This window comes from Mauremys reevesii, linkage group 6 (assembly GCF_016161935.1).
Source record: "Mauremys reevesii isolate NIE-2019 linkage group 6, ASM1616193v1, whole genome shotgun sequence".
Taxonomy (NCBI): Eukaryota; Metazoa; Chordata; order Testudines; family Geoemydidae; genus Mauremys; species Mauremys reevesii.
This window is the reverse complement of record NC_052628.1, coordinates 32,787,339-32,803,866: the sequence shown is the minus strand read 5'-3', so window position 1 is coordinate 32,803,866 and position 16,528 is coordinate 32,787,339. Positions and strand designations below refer to the sequence as shown.

At 51.3% G+C, this 16,528-nt stretch overlaps 2 protein-coding genes across 2 annotated transcripts; both read left to right on the top strand.

Moving 5' to 3' along the window:
* Positions 1-1,874: 1,874 nt before the first annotated feature.
* CCNO (cyclin O) lies at positions 1,875-5,813 on the top strand. Its single transcript, XM_039545032.1, has 3 exons — positions 1,875-2,389; positions 3,883-4,068; positions 4,574-5,813. Exons 1-3 carry the CDS (start codon positions 2,051-2,053, stop codon positions 5,027-5,029), a joined length of 981 nt encoding a protein of 326 aa, XP_039400966.1. The 5' UTR covers positions 1,875-2,050; the 3' UTR covers positions 5,030-5,813.
* Positions 5,814-13,998: 8,185 nt separating this feature from the next.
* MCIDAS (multiciliate differentiation and DNA synthesis associated cell cycle protein) lies at positions 13,999-16,267 on the top strand. The gene is made up of 3 exons (XM_039545448.1): positions 13,999-14,193; positions 14,546-14,656; positions 14,946-16,267. Exons 1-3 carry the CDS (start codon positions 13,999-14,001, stop codon positions 15,396-15,398), a joined length of 759 nt encoding a protein of 252 aa, XP_039401382.1. The 3' UTR covers positions 15,399-16,267.
* Positions 16,268-16,528: the final 261 nt, after the last annotated feature.

Genomic DNA, 16,528 nt, shown 5'->3' with positions numbered 1-16,528 from the left:
GACTACAGAAGGTACAGAAACTACAAATGATTACAGTGGCTTTCAGCTCCTATAATGCAGTGTAGTGGCAGTTGTGATCCTTGCCCCCTGGGTAGAGACAGCCTTTGTGCGATCTTTTGATAAACTTATTTCAGTCCTTCGGCAGTAACTTTGATCTACTCAAGGAATTTAGCAGACATAAACTAAGTATAGCAAAGGTTGTGATCTCAAACAGAAATCACTGTGCGGCTCTTTGGAGAATGTATTTTATTGTAAAGGTAGTGCTGTGCTTTGTTCAGGAGAATCGCTGGCCTCATGGCTCATCGTGGGGGACCTATTTCCTTCTCCCCCTCTCCTCGCTGCTTCGGAGCTCATTCGTTGAAGTTATTCGTTCACTCCCCGTGGAGCCCTACTGCGCGCCTTGCCCGGCCCACGGCAGGCGTGGTCAAATCCCATAATCCGGGTACCTCTGATAGAGCAGCTGCTTGGTACACAAGGCTTAGTCGTGGCTCTCTAAAGGAAGCCGCTGCCGTTAATTTGGGAATAACACGATCCAGCCGGTGTCAGTAGAAAGTACCGCTGGTGGTAATGGTGATATGATTTTTTTTTCGGAGATTCGTGTGTCCTGGATATTGCTTCTGTATCGTTTGCAATAGGAAGTAACTGAAATATATGAGCTGGTAACAGACGAACCTGAAAAACGGCCTGACGGAAAGGTGGTAGGCGGAAGACATTTGCCTTAAATCCCTATATCAAGTAACGCTCCCACGTAACTCCACCACTTCCATTCCCCAGTGTTATAGTATTTACATAAAAGCAGCAAAGAGTCCTGTGGCACCTTATAGACTAACACGTTTTGGAGCATGAGCTTTCGTGGGTGAATACCCACTTCGTATTTACCCACGAAAGCTCATACTCCAAAACGTCTGTTAGTCTATAAGGTGCCACAGGACTCTTTGCTGCTTTTACAGATCCAGACTAACACTTGACACTTGATACTTGACAGCATTTACATAGTTCTCTGGCCAATAAAATGTTGAATGAAATAGCCAGTAGGTTTTAATCAAAAATGGAGAAAATGTGAAGAAATGTTATTTCTGGTTATTTAAATTATTGTAATTTTAACGGATAATTGATCTCTTTATATGTAAACAAATACGATCTACTGGAAATCTGGAATAAAGACGCTAATTCATACAGAGCAAGACTGGTTGGATTCCCAGCTGTTAAACTCCCAGGAGTTTTTGTTTGTTTGTTGGCATCAATCATTCCCTTCCGAAACAACACAGAGGAAAAGTCCAACAACTTCAGCCGCTATGTCTAGTTCCCTGCCACTCACGCGTGTTTAAGTCACTCGCCTGGGCTCGCCACAGCAAGGCGCTGAGGTTTTGCGGAGAGTTACCCATGATACTTTCGATTCCTAAAGCGAAACAAACCCCAGCTCTGGTCACAAATCCATCCCTCCCGTAGCTGCCTGCACACGTTTTACTGCTGGGGCAGGGATTTAATTACTGGAAGGGACCGGCGTGACTTCAGCTTCTCTGGAGAGGCCCGATCCTACCAGACCCACGGAAGTCACGGGCAAAATTCACTGACTTCAGTGGGCGCAGACCCTCTGCGGTAAAACCAGCCCCAGCAGCTGTACCCCTGTGTCCAGCCGGCTGTACAGCGTTTACTACCCAGAACGGTCACCCCGCTCCTGGCCCCATCGTCAGTGCCACCGCGTGGCCAGCTCACTGCCCAGGGGGTTTAGGTGCTTCCGTGAGGGAGGGTGAGCAGTGGCCTGGCAAGGGCTTTCCCCGAGGGGCTGCGGGGCACGCTGCCAGCGGCGGGCTCATTACTAGCACCCCGCGGCGCTGCCGGCCGTGCTGCTCAGCCTGGTGCCGGAGCCGCTAGTGCTGGCGGGGTGGCAGCGCCTGGCCCCGCCTCGGCTTGCGGCGGGGCGACGGGCTGGGGCGGCGAGCGGGTCTTTAGCCGGGAAAGCTCCGCGGGTGATGTCAGCAGCAGGGGCTGGGCGGCTGCTAAATAGGCGGGCGCCGCGGCCGCCGCCTGACTCGGGCCGGGCCGCGCCATGGTCACGCACCAGCTGAGCCCCGAGCGCCCCGGCCGGCCGCGCAGCCCCCCCAGCAAACGGCGGCGGGCGGCGGGCGCCACCCCCGAGGAGCGGGCTCAGCCCCTCTGCCGCGGCCTCGGCCTCCGGGCGCCGGTGAAGAAGAGCAAGTGCCCGAGCTGCCCCGGGGCTCCGCCGCTGCAGGGCGGCGCCGAGCGGCTCTGCGCCCCCGGCAGCCCCGAGCCCGCCGCCCGGCTAGAGCTGCAGGCCTTCCGCGAGTACGGGGCCAGCTGGTACCGCTTCCGCAAGGGGCTGGAGAGCAAGTTCCACCCGCGCGAGCCTCTGGCCCAGCAGCCGCAGGTAGGACAGCACGGCCCGGCCCCCAGCGCCCCGCACCGCCCGGCCCCCAGCGCCCCGCACCGCACGGCCCCCAGCGCCCCGCACGGCCCGGCCCGGACACCCCGCCCGACCCGGCCCCAGCGCCCCGCACAGCCCGGCCCGGCCCCAGCGCCCCGCACCGCCCGGCCCCCAGCGCCCCGCCCAGCCCGGCCCCCGACACCCCGCACGGCCCGGCCCCCAGCGCCCCGCACGGCCCGGCCCCAGCGCCCCGCACGGCCCGGCCCGGACACCCCGCACAGCCCGGCCCGGACACCCAACGGCCCCCAGCGCCCCCCACCGCCCGGCCCCCAGCGCCCCGCACAGCCCGGCCCGGACACCCAACGGCCCCCAGCGCCCCGCACGGCCCGGCCCGGACACCCCGCACAGCCCGGCCCCAGCGCCCCGCACAGCCCGGCCCGGACACCCCGCACGGCCCGGCCCCCAGCGCCCCGCACAGCCCGGCCCGGACACCCCGCACGGCCCGGCCCCCAGCGCCCCGCACGGCCCGGCCCGGACCCCCCGCACGGCCCGGCCCCCAGCGCCCCGCACCGCCCGGCCCGGCCCCCCCGCACGGCCCGGCCCCCAGCGCCCCGCACAGCCCGGCCCGGACACCCAACGGCCCCCAGCGCCCCGCACGGCCCGGCCTGACACCCCGCGGGCCCCAGCGCCCCGCACAGCCCGGCCCGGACACCCCGCGGGCTGTGCTGCCCGCGCTCCACAGCGCACTGTCTGCAGCACTCCGGTCCCGTGCGTTCATGCTGTGCTGCCTCTCCATAGACACGTCCAGGCCATATCCCGGCACACAGTCCCCCTCGCCCTCTCTCTCTGCTGCACACATGGAAACTCGCACTGACACCCAGACATCGCCTCTCTCCATGCACTGCCCCCCCTCCCCCTGTACTGTACATAAGTGCACGGGAATCCCTTTCTGTGCCCTGCCCGGCCCCACCTCTCGCTCCGTACGCAGCAGCGAGTCCTGCTGCACCCTGGACACCTCATGTGGCGCTGCCCCGTCCCGTGTCCCTGCTCTTTCCAGTCTCCCGCCTTCATCTCACCGCAGTGCGGGCACGTTCCCGTCAGTGTCTCCCGGGAGCCCGTGCCCGTTACTCGCCCGCGCTCTCCGATCTCCGCACACGCACCACTGTTTAGCCTGTACAGTATAGACACGTCCAGGCTACGCTGGGCTTTGCACACGCCCCTCTCCCCGGCTCTCTTCGGTCTACACATTGTATATTGCCTCGTGCTCCATTGCATGTGCCCAGATCTTTAGCCTCACTAAACATTCGGGCTAGAGCAGTACAATGAAGGGCCCCGCTTGTGGCCACGGGGAGGAAGAGTGAGTAATAACGCCTTAGATCACTGTCGTTATGGGTTAGCTGGCCGGACAGTATCCAGGGAAATTGTAGCCTAGCCTGTGGCAATTCCCAGCTTGCAGAGGTGTCACGTGGCTTACTGAGCGCTTCTCTCTCTTGCAGGTGACTGCAGAGGCCCGGTGTAAATTGATCAGCTGGCTGATCCCTGTGCACCGGCACTTCGGCTTCTCCTTCGAGTCCCTGTGCCTGGCAGTGAATACCCTGGACCGATTCCTCACCACCACCCCAGTGGCTGCCGACTGCTTCCAGCTGCTGGGAGTCACTTCCCTCTTCATCGCGTGCAAACAGGTACTAGGCATGAGACGCGGGCGGCGGGGGCCCCTTTCTCTTGGGTGCACATGGCGGGAACGTCAGGCACCGTCGGGGAAGAGAGAATGAGCGCAGGACAAACGCTTCTCTCGTCCTAACTCTAGAGGTGAACTGAGCTCTGTGAACAAGGCTGATGCCACACGAGATCTCTGGGGAAACCGCTCAGGCAGGTAACCCTGCTCGAGTGGCGCAAGTTCGGCTGCTTTTTAAAGAAGGTTTCAGCCCACAGCGCTGGGTTTGTATCATTTCACTACGCTCTGCACGGCGCTTAGGTAGTGGCAGTTTAGCTCTTTGATGCTGTGGCCTACCTGCAGCTGATGCACTGCAGGGCATGCGAATGCAGGGCCGGCCTCGTGCTCAGAGCTGCCTTCTGCCCTGTTTGGAGCGCGGGGGAGCGGGTTGCTCTCTGCCTGTGTAGCAATGATGTATTTGTTTCCTGGGTCTGTTTGCACTGCAGTGACGTTTCTGCTGGCGTGTCTTGCAGGTGGAAGTGCATCCGCCCAGAGTGAAGCAGCTCCTAGCCCTTTGCTGCGATGTCTTCTCCCGTCAGCAGCTCTGCAACCTGGAATGCATCATCCTAAGCAAACTACATTTCAACCTGGGGGCACCGACCATCAACTTCTTCTTGGAGCACTTCACCCACCTGCGTGTGGAGTCCTGCCAGGCAGATGCCAGGGAGGCAGACAATGCCAAAGCTCTGGCCAAAGGGATGGCTGAACTTAGCATGGCCGACTATGCTTTCAACGCATATGCCCCCTCCCTTCTGGCCATTTGCTCCCTGGGACTCGCAGACCAGATGTTGCACCACCAAAATCCATTGGACTTGCATATAAGTGGCTACCCGGAGGAGGTTTTACAGGACTGCACGGACAAACTGCATTTACTGGTGTCTTTAAACGGAGATTCTTTACCGGATGTACTACCCCCTGGATATTTCTGAAAAGTGCCTGCAGCTGGGAAGTTAAGCTAACCGGACCAATACACTTGAAACCCTCTTATGGCATCCAAAGCATCTGTGAATTTTAAGAACAATTTGGTTCCTTTTCATCAATGCATTGTATTTGTATAAACTAATAATTGCTATACCTCTAAAGATAACAGTATTGGCCTTATTCTCTTACATAATTGACTAATCAATGTATTATATTTGTATTTATTTGAACTCTACAGTGTTGGTTTAGAATTTTGATAGATGACAAAAATTAAATCACATTATGCACATTTAATTACTGTATGTTAATTGCACTGACAGATTTTATATATCTACATTCAATGTGTAAATAGTGTATACAATCCAAGTACTGTACAGTTTGTTTATTTATTTAGAAAATGGTTCACTAAGCACACCTTAACAGAAGCCACGGGAAGAATAAAAGAACTGTATAAGCATTTCTTAATACACTGTCACTGATCAATGATGGTCTGTTTCCTTGCAATGTTGTACATATTCCACAGAGGAAATTCATTGCTAAAGAATTAACTATGACAGATCTTAAAAAATACCAACCAGTAGAAAATAATGGTGCATTATTGTATTATTTTCCACTAAAAATACATTTGCATCATCTTGCTCGTATTCTGCATCTGAAAAATTAGATGATGTAGCACAGTGAATTAGCCCCACAAGTACCCTTATGGGGGTACTATTCCCCCTTTTCCCCTGGGCAGTGCAAGTCCATAATATGGGAGCACAAAGTGTCCCTGACTCTTATTGCCTGGGTGCATCCAGCTCCAGGTGTGCTTGAGGCACTTTCTGGATGAGGGTACCGATTCAGCAGCCTCTCAGTGCCATAGGTTCATTGGGGGAAATGGCTTACTTCTGGCTTCACAAATATTGTGAAGAGAACAGCACAATGTGGACAGTATTAATGACACTGCCATCTAAGTGGGTTTGTAGACATTTTCAATGGGCTTTCAATCTGCCAAAAGCACATTCAACAATCATTCTACACTGTCTGGGAATGTAATTAAACAGTCTTTTGTCAGGGCCTCTGAAATCATGGTACTGTTCGATAAGCTAAGGCAAAAGGGGACATGCAGGGTTCCCAAGAATAATGGTGGGGATAGTAACTCCATTTATGACAGTGTCATTTGGTGGGACTAGTGTCCCAACCTGTCCATGGATGTAGATGCCCGATCAGCAAAAAAGAATTGCACTGTGAATTTTTCCAGTGCATCTCACACTGACAGTCATAAATTGACCTCTGTGGTCCACAAGGGCTTGTATAATAATGGAGTATTACCCTTTGTGCTTTAGGTACTTATGTGCTCCTTGAGGAGGGCAAACTATGGGCCCCCAAGTCCCATCAAGGGCCTGGTGCAGTTTGGAAACCACATTCTCTGACAGTCAGCAATTACTTTAGGAATATCTTTTACGCCCACCACCTTTGGGTAAAACACTGGTCTGATTGCCTCAGAAACATCTGCCACCATTTTACCCATCCTCGACTTTCCCACACAAAACTGGTTTGCAGTGGACCTGTAGCAGTCTAGGGTAGCCAGCTTTCAGGCAGAAACAGCAACCTGCTTCAGGACAGGCAAGGCACATGTACCTTTACACTGGAGGGTTGGGACATGCTGATCACAAAGCTCCAGAAATGTAGCTTTCTTCATGAAAAAGTTCTGGATCCACTGTTGGTCATCCCAGGTCTGCATGACTATGTGATCCCACCAATCTGCATGTGGCCCTGCATCAGAAGCACCAGTCTACCTAGAGTGGGGGAAGGGGCATCAGTAGCTATACTGAGTGTCATAAGCCGCATCAGCCAGTTCAAGTCTGTTATACCTGTATTCTCCTCCTCCAGCGCCATTATAAGCTCTGTCAGGTGCCTTAGGTGGCTCAAAAAATATCGCCGAAATGTCCATCAGCACTATTGGAAGCTCTGCCCATTTCCTGACACAGGAGGAAAAGCGCTGCGCAAGCAAAAGAAGTTCTTGAAAAGGCACCTCCTCGGTGTCACTGGCTGCGGTAGCTGGGAGTACGCAGACCAAAATGACTCCTTGGCAGGCTGTGTTGGCGGGCTGTTCAAACATCTGGAAACCTGCAGCGCGGACAGTCAAGTTTTCCCACAGTGCACCACAGTCAAAGCACTAGAGTGGCCACATTGCACGAAGCAGTCTGTGCTATGGCTGGTTTGACTCAAGTCTTTGTGCTACAGAGTCAAGTGCATAACAGAGCCCCAGGTTCAAACCCTGGGGTCAGGAAAATCTTAATTTAGGGTTAACAATCAGTATGGATGCTCAAGCTCTGGGTTCTGTAACCCATGGTCAGCTGACTCATGTCCCACTAACCTGGGCTTACATTGCAGTGTAGACATCATTGTGTCTCCTGCTTTATTCTGCTATCAACCTAGTTTTTGATCAGTCCTGGCCCTAAAAGGTAATGAATATACTAAGGCATAAATGGACAAAAACAGGGCCAAGCAAAATCAAACTTATAGCTTGATTTTGGAAATGCTGTCCTGCAGATACAGTTTTAGATAAAGACTTAAAATGCTTCCAGGAGGGATCCAAATGTTTCAGTCTCTTAAGGCACCCTTACCTGATGCACTTGTAATGTTAGGAGACTAGAAAAAACACCTGTGTAGAGAGTGCAATGCATTTAAATGTGTCACGGTCATTTAAAAATGTATATTGAAACACCCAAACAGGCTTGTTTGCATTTATTTCTCACTGTAATGTATAGTAAACCGCAAGTAACAGATGGTTTGAAAAACCTCACTGCCTGCTTTTTGCTAGGGTCCTCTCCTATTTTGTAGGTCATTGTGGAGGGCATTAGTTATTCATTATTATTATTTATTTATATTATCATATGGTCTGGTAATTTCTGTCATGGACCAGAACCCCATTGTGCGAGGCCCTGTACAAACACAGTCGCTACCTGTCTTCTCTTTAAAGTGAGAGCCACCCGCTTGCAGGTCTAGGTTGTGCATTTTAAAAGACACCATATGCCTATCCATCATTACAGCCGGTTGTGTTGATCTCTTTGTACACAAGGTTGTGTCCCGCTGGGGGGTATTGCTGAAGTTTGTGCTTCAGAAAACACCGTCTTTTCCAGATACTGATGATTATTTGTTGCACTTACACCCAAGCGTGTATGTACACAGCACTCTGCAGACCAGACAAAAACAAACAGGTGGATACAATCTAGATGAGGGGGATAATGCAAAGAATAAAGACAAGGGGCCTTGGATTTTAAATTCCTCTGGACCACGCCCTAGACTATGTAATATAGGGAGGTCTCCTGCTTTGGTAGAAGGATAGTTTGGATGAACTAACGCGGTTTCACCTCTGATGTCAATGATTCTGGGGGAGTTACATATTTCCCCTCCTTTTTGTCAGTCATGTTTTTAATAACCGCACTTATTGCATGATGGTGTCCTGCATGGGGAGGTCTCTAGGTATGGCCCAGGTGAGTTCTTCTCTCGCCCATCACCGTGCTGTGTGAGCCCTTAGCCTGTGACTTTGCTGCGCCCCGTCAGCTCCCTGGCACGCTGGAGCCAACGAGTCCAGCCGAACAGATTCTGGTTCGGGGCTGGGCGTAAGCCCGCTGGATACGGCCCTGTGCCGGCGCCAATGTGCGCTGCAAGGGCGCAATGCTGCCGCTGCTGCAGGACCCAGGCGATGCCCTGTTGCCAGGTTGACTGTTAGCGCCTCTGCAGGGCGCAGATTGTGCCAAGGCGAAGGCGCCACCTCTGGCGCTCACTCTGCAGCCAGCCCCGCCCCCGCTCTCCATTCACCCCCCCTCTCCGCTCCCCCTGGACCCGCTGCCCTGGAGACCGGTCGGGGCCCCTCCAACGGTGTCAAAACCAGCCCCGTAACGGCCATGTGCAGCCTCTGGGCCGGGCGCTGGACGGGTTTGCCTGCAGAGAGCGGGGCGGAGAGAGCCGCGGGCGGGGAGAGCCGCGGGGTCCCAAAAGCCAGAGCTAAGCTAAGGCCCGGGTCCAGCCTGCGCCATGCAGAACCGCAGCGGCAGGAAAGCCTTTGACAGCATCTGTCCCAACAGGGTGCGAGATCTGTGCAGCCGGCTAGGCAAGAAGCCCGCCAAGCTCGAGAGGAAGGTGCGTTTGGGAGACGGTCCTGCGCCGCGGAAGAGCTTTGCCAGCCCCACTCCAGCTGCAGTTTACAGTGAGCAGCCTCCCGACACGGTAGAGCTAGGTGAGTTGTGGTGAATCCGAATTCTAACTGGTCGAACCCCCTTCCCCGCTTTGTGTGAAAGCAGGAGTCCCCGGGCTTGTGCTTAGCCTCTTCTGGCCACCCGTCTGGGCAAGGACCAGGGCAAAAGCGGAAAGTGGGTGTCAAAGGAGCTGCTGCGCTCCCCTGCACCTGTCGCCTCCAACGAACATTTGTTGTAAATGTCTGTTTCTTCTCTCCCCCGCCCCGTCCCCAGCACTTGCCACCTACAACGAGCATTGTTGTAAATATCTGTTTCTCTTCCCCCCAGCACTTGCCACCATCGACTGGCAAGATTTAGCAGACTGCACCTCGGTCTTTCAGCAGGAGACTTCTAGTGTTGCAGCTGCCCCGCAGGTAACTGAGTCCGAATGGACACCCCCTCCCCTCCCCGGACACCCCCACTCCCACGAGGCAGCCTCTGAGTATCCCCCAGTTTAATTCAGATATACTTTTTCCTCAACTTCATCTGGCGCACGGGCGTTCGCAAAGGAAGAGGAGGCATTTCCACGCACGTTTGAGCCGCTTCTCTTACCTCCTTCCTCGCTCTTCCTAGGCAAGCTGCGGTTAACCAGCCTTTAAATGAACGGGCAGGTAGCTAGGATGGCTACTTGCTATATCCAATCCGTTCAGAAATAGTGATGGGTGGGGTTTGTACACTTCAGCTAAGAAAAGATCAAGGCATTCTGGTAGCTATCAGTGCAAGCGGTGGATGAGTCTCTGGATATATTGAAGTGCTTACCCTTTAATAGAGCTCCCTTTAGCAAGTCTCCTGCTGACTTCTGGGGCAGTTCATAAGGGTTAAGACGTAGCCATCTTCCCAAAGCGCCCTTGAGGAGTCCCTGATTCCCTGGCTGCTGCAAAGGGAGGGGGGCTGTTTAATGAGCTCGCTGTGCATTTCGTTTGGAAGTATCACCTGCAGGTCACTCATGCCCCGACCAGCAGGCTCTGCGCGTATAGCAAGGCGAGCCTATGGACAAGCAAACAGGGACCAAGCGACCTTCGCTTTGCAAATCCAGAGTCAGGCAGGACCATCTTCCCCCTGGTTCCAGCTCGGAACAGGTGTTGGTGGTTCCACCCCTTCACAGAATCCCGCCGGCTTCAAGCTGAGTGTTGGCTCAGCTTCATCCTCGTGCTCTCCCATCTGTCCCACCCTCTCTCGTTGGCAGATGGGTTGATTTAGGGACGACTAGCAGCTCTAGGCTGTATGGCGAAGACGGAGGACCCAGTGCGGGAACTGGCGAAGGGGGCACTCAGTGCCTGTGTTCTGGAAACAGCTAGGTACTAAAGACAGACGTTGGTCTCTTTCTTACTCATCCTGGTGCTAATATGGAGCATACTCCAAAGCCTGTTGCAATCATTCGAAATACTCCCAATGACACCAGTGAGCTTTGGATCTGGCCCATGCAGGCCCTCCAGCGAGTAAAGCAGAAACCTCTAATGCAGAGGTTCTCAAACTTCATTGCATGGGGACCCCCTTCTGACAACAAAAATTACTACAACCCAGGAGGGGGGGCCTGAAGATGGAGCCCGCCTGAGCCCCGCTGCCCTGGGGGTGTGTGCAAAACTGAAGCCCAAGGGCTACTGCCCTGGGTGGGGGGCATGTGACCTTAGCCCTGGGTGGTGGAGCTTGGGCTTGGGCCCTGGGCAGTGGGGCTTGGGCTTCAGACTTGCTGGGGCCCAGGGCCAACACCAGACTTGGCAACCCTATTAAAATGGGGTAATGACCCCACAGTGTGAGAATCCCTGCTCTAACAGAAATGCACCGCCTTGAGTTTCAAAAGGGTCAGAAATCAGTCACTCCAGAGGCTGAGACTCTTCCCGAAATGGGATAAGAAATGTATAAATCAGAATAAATACTGCCTAGCATTTTAGAAGCAATCCACAGATGGGGTAGGTGGAGGGCTAGTAGGGACCTCCGCTCTCCATTGTTTATTCCAAGCTATTTAGCCCTGCTAGTTTATGCCACCATCTCTTGCAATGTTTGTACCACTCCTAGCACAATGGGGATTTGATTGTGATTGGGGCGTCTGGACGCTATTGTAATAATATATTATAGCTAGCTCTTCTAGGAGACTTTTCATCAGTAGAGCTCAAAGTGTGTTACAAAGGATGTCAGTATCATTACCTCAATTTTACAGATGGGGAAACTGAGGCACAGGGCAGGGAAATGACTTACCCAAGGTCACTCAGCAGGCCAATAGCAAAGCAAGGAATAGAACCTAGGTCTCCTGAGTCCCAGTCCAGTGCTCTATCTACTAGCCACTGATAAAATGAATGACAAATCCTACACTATTGTTTCAAATCTCCCTGCACTAGCTACACCATTTGAAAAGTTTGTAGCACGCTCTCTTTTCAAGCAGAGCTGAATTACAGAGCCTGTATGAATAGGCATTTAGCTGAATAGCGCTTTGTCCCTTTACTTGTCAAAATATTCCATTTTGGGGGATTGAAATGAAGATAAAATTACTGGGGTTCACTCCAAAAGTGCGGGAGAGCAGAAAAAGATCACTCTGGTACCAATGTAGGAAAAGGGGTTATTGATAGCAGCGCATGCTCACTGAGAGGGGGAGTGGTGATGTAGGTATAGTACAAGACCACTAGGAGTCAGGTGATCTGAGTTCTAGTCTGTCATTCCCAACTGTGACAGACATCTCTTTGCAGGTCACTTACCCTCACCGAGCTTCAATTCCCCCATATGTAAAATGGGCACAATTTCTGTCCAAGATCTCTCCCTCCTTATGTTGCTCTCTTGAGTGAGGTTATTCTTTATTGTGTCTCTTGAGTGAACGGAGCTATTCTGCAGCCGGCATTGTTGGAGCAAGGCTTGCTGAAAGAGAGAGACACTTTTGCACTGCACCTTAAAAGTGACATATATTGCTTTCATCCTGATCTCCATTTCTAAGGAGGGTCTCCTACCACAAGAATCGTGGCCCTAGGTCATGTCTTTCTATGTATTTATGATACACCCAATGACTTTGGTATCCAGACCAATAAAGCTAGGCTCTGAGCTTCATTAATAGCAGCATCCCTGTTGATCACAGTTGATGGGTGATGGAAAGGGAAATGGTTTCAAAGATAGCTAGACCCAACCCCATTCAGGCCTTGAAAGATTAGGATGAGGACCTTTACCTGGATCTAGAATCTGAGAATGAGAGCAGAGTGGTATCTCCTGGTTGCTCTGTCTTAGCTGGGAGTCTGGCTGCTGCATGTTTAAAAGATGAATATATGAGATCTGAAATAGAAACGGGAAATGTATATATGAAAGACACATATACAGCTAGCTGTGTCCTCTGCAGTACCAGCTAATCTGCGAGGGAGGATGCCAGAGAACACAGGTGGGGCTTTTGTTGTGTCTGGATCTTTTTGTTGTGTAGTGGAGCAGACAAATAGATGACAGAATGTAGCAAGAAGAAATTAAAAAAAGGTAACCGTGCACACTTTTTTTGCACAATTTTCTTTCCCCTCGGTGTAGTCTATACCTGCGTGCAACTGCACACGAGCTAAATTCATATTTTAAAGGATTGTTATTTGCCAGGATGCCCACCGTGCTTCTGGCCACGATCACAGATGTACTGGTCATTCAGAATGCTATATGGGTGCACAAGAAAGTGTGTTTTCTTCCATCCATCCAAAATCGAGAGAGAGAAAGAGATTGGAAGAGAGGAGAAGAACTGTGCAGGAATAAAGCGATCCGTAGGAAGGCAAGACAAGAGGTTCTCTGTGAACAGACACCTGCCTGGGCGCACAGTATCTGAGAGCGAGGTGTGGGTGGGAGAAATGCTGTTGTAGCAGGACTGCTCAGGTTAATCGTTCACCGACGCTGGAGGAATGCGCAGGCTGGACGAATATGGTTGGCTCGTGTTGCTAACCAATGAGAATAGAATAAGCACCCTATATGGGGGCCCCAGGGCAGGCAGGCTGCAGCCCAACGCGTGCCATCATGGTTAACGGATCAGAGATTGCTCTTTTCTTCTATGACTAGTCACCTGCCACATTTACCTTTATACTGGCAGAGACACAAAGTGCTGCCCATCAGCTTTTACACTGACCATGGCAGTGCAAGCTTGCCCTTTCCAGTGTCCAGCTTGGGGACTAGAGTTCCAGGTATGTGAGTGTGTACACAACAGAGCGTGTGCACACCGACAAGCAAACTGAAGCAGCGCTGGAGACCCGTCATTAGTGTGTGGGCAGATTTGATTGACGAATCTGAATGCGCTGATTAACTTGTATGTTTCCTTTACATGTTTCAGAGCCACTGCTTGCAACCTGAACCCGAGTTCGACTTCCAGGAGTTCAGAGATGCTGTCGATAGTTTTATATGTGGCAAGTACTTTTCTTATTATATGTTAACACCATTATTCATACAGAGCACCGGCTGCCTTTGGTCCCCTAGCTTCATACACTGCATTTTGGTCCCCTCTCGTGCTTTTGTCTTTTTGGGTACCAGTTTAATTTGCTATCAGTTTAGTCATTGGACATTACATAATTGAATGCACCAATGTAGCATTCGTTAAGAAAAGTTTGCACTGACATATTGATTTTGTAAAATGTTGTCCAACCCCAAGGAGATGCAAACGAAATATGTGTGTTTGGTACATACCAATGCTGTGGTACGTCAGTAGGGTTCCAGACTTACACGACTGAATTAAACACCAGTTCAGATATTTACGATTTTTCCGCGTAAAGAGATATGATCTCACTCTTATGATTTCCTCCATAGACCCATCCTCCTTAATGCCACCTCCACTGGACACTGCGGATTTCACGTTCCCTCTCGGCGACGGATCAGCCTTTAGCCCTTGTATTCAACGGTCACAAAACAATCCTCTTCCGCACATGAACTTGCAAAACTCCGCGGAACAGTACTGGAAAGATGTGGCAGATCAAAACCAGAAAGCGTTAGGGGATGCACTGGTGGAAAATAATCAGGTATGAAGGTAGAACGAATGCTCCTAAAAGCATCCTGATCAGGTATTGCGGAGATTACTCAGACAGGGTTGTCTACGTTTTATATTTCTTCCAAACTAACTGGTCCTGGCTCGATAGCTGAGTACTTGCAAGTGTCACCTATTGCGCCCCACTTGCTAGCTTTGCTGGGCAAAGTCGTTTCCTGAACGGTCCTTGGTTACTGATCAATACTGTTTGCAAAGGTAAAAAGCCTAAATCGGTTTGCGTACGGTGTGTGAACACTACAGCGCCCGTGCACGCGTGTGAGCTGTAACCTGACTTTCTACGGTAGATGAAATGTTTGATTTCAAACTCACACCTTGTCGTTCAACAGCTGCACGTGACATTAACCCAAAAGCAGGAAGAGATCACTTCCCTGAAGGAGAGAAACGTGCAGCTGAAGGAGCTAGCCAGCCAGGCGAAGCAGCTGGCCTGTGTGCTCGATGTAAGTGCTCCGGTTTCCTCCAGGTTTCTTTTCCAAAGCATTACTCACCGTCCTCAGGGTATAAAAGTGAGCGATAATGGGATACAGGGCAGGCCAGCGATTCCTCTCACTGCACTAGGCTTGCAGCCCGGAGACCCCCAGGGGGCGCCCTTAGGCCATAAACGCGGAGCCGGAGCCAAAGCTAAGCTCCCACGCGTGTATATTGCAACTCCCCGGCCCACGCGATGCGCCCAGTGGGAGCCACGGCGATCGGTTTAAAGCAGCCAGTTGCATTTTGTTTCACCTACAGAAACTGATGATCCACCAGTCCAAGGAGGGGGCCGACGCTTTCCTTCCCAGGAGCTCAGCTAAGAGAAGCCTGGAGCAGCGGTACGCGGCCAGGCAGGAGGACTGCGCAGAAGTGGATGAAATCCTGAGGGAAATATCAGACACCTGTAACGCGGCGCTGCAGACTATTGATGAGAACCGAGAGGCGAAGCGCCCTCGGCTGCAGGCGGAGGCCACACAGGCCCCGGACAGCCAGAGCCAGGCTATTAACATGTACGGGGCGTTCAGCGGACTGCAGACTTGCAGCAGTCGCAGCTCGGTGGATCTGAGTAACAGCGAGCTGGAGGAAGGCGGGTCTTTCAGGACCTCCATCACAGATCACTGCACGATCCGGACACTAGCTTTCCCCCAAGGAAATGCTTTCACTATCAGGACAGCCACCGGGGGCTACAAGTTTAGATGGGTTCCCAGCTGAGCCAGGAAACGATCAGCTAACTACACTGGCCAAGGTCTCCAATGAAAACGTCGCACTGCCTGCACTGGAACTTAGCACTGTTCCGCCTGCCCTAGCCCCCCAAGGTGACTTCCACTTACAGGACGGGGTCTGTCGCAGAAACTGGAAGCGATTTTTTAAAAAAGAAAAGATACATTTACCACAATACAGTTGTGGTGGTTTTTTTTTTCTTTTGAAGCCATTGTAGTGACCCTTCCAACTTCTGAGCAGGTTTAGAGAGATACTTAAAGGGACACTGTCCATTTGGATTTTTTAAAATATCTGTAAATAGTGTGTGTGCCTTGAAACTTTAAAAAAATAATTAAAATGTGAATAAGGGGTTCTCTGCTCCCCTGTTGATGTTTGCGAGGGTCTTTTCAGCAACTAAGTAACTACACAGGGGAAACAACAAAACTGACTGTACACACTAGTCAAATACACACCCCAAACGAACTGAAAAAAAAATTGCCTCAGCAACTTCCTTCAGTTATAGTGATCGTGGGTATTGTAATTAGAGCAGGTAGAACATTTTCAGACAGAAATGTGACTTTCAAATTGTTAGTGTCCCTTCACAGACAATAATTATTTATTATCGGTAACATTACTGTTGTTGAGATATCTTTGAAAGAAATATGTTGCCTGGTTTCTCGCTCAGCAATTTTGCTAGAACTAATGTGAGGTTATAAAATAGTGATTATAGATAGCATCTTTGGAAATGCACACACTATCTGAAGTATATTAAGCATACTACACTTTATTATTACTGGAATTTTAAATCCAGGAAGTTTACAAGATCACATTTAGACACTGAGTGACTTGTATACAATTGTAAACGTATTTTTACAGCTACTGTGAGCACTAAATGGTTTTGTACATTAAATTATAATGGATTTTAAAAAATATTTTCAAGTAAACATTGTTTTGCATCAGGCATGTTCATTTACTTGGGTTTGTGCAAAAATAACAGTGTGTTCAATAACAGTAGAAGAAGAATATCTTTCTTATCGGAACTTGTTCTGATATAGCAGGCAGCCTTAGGACAAAGAGACACTGCCTGTTAACAAGCAATAGAATTCTGTCTGGTAAAGAGAAGTGCAAATAGCAATTTCAAA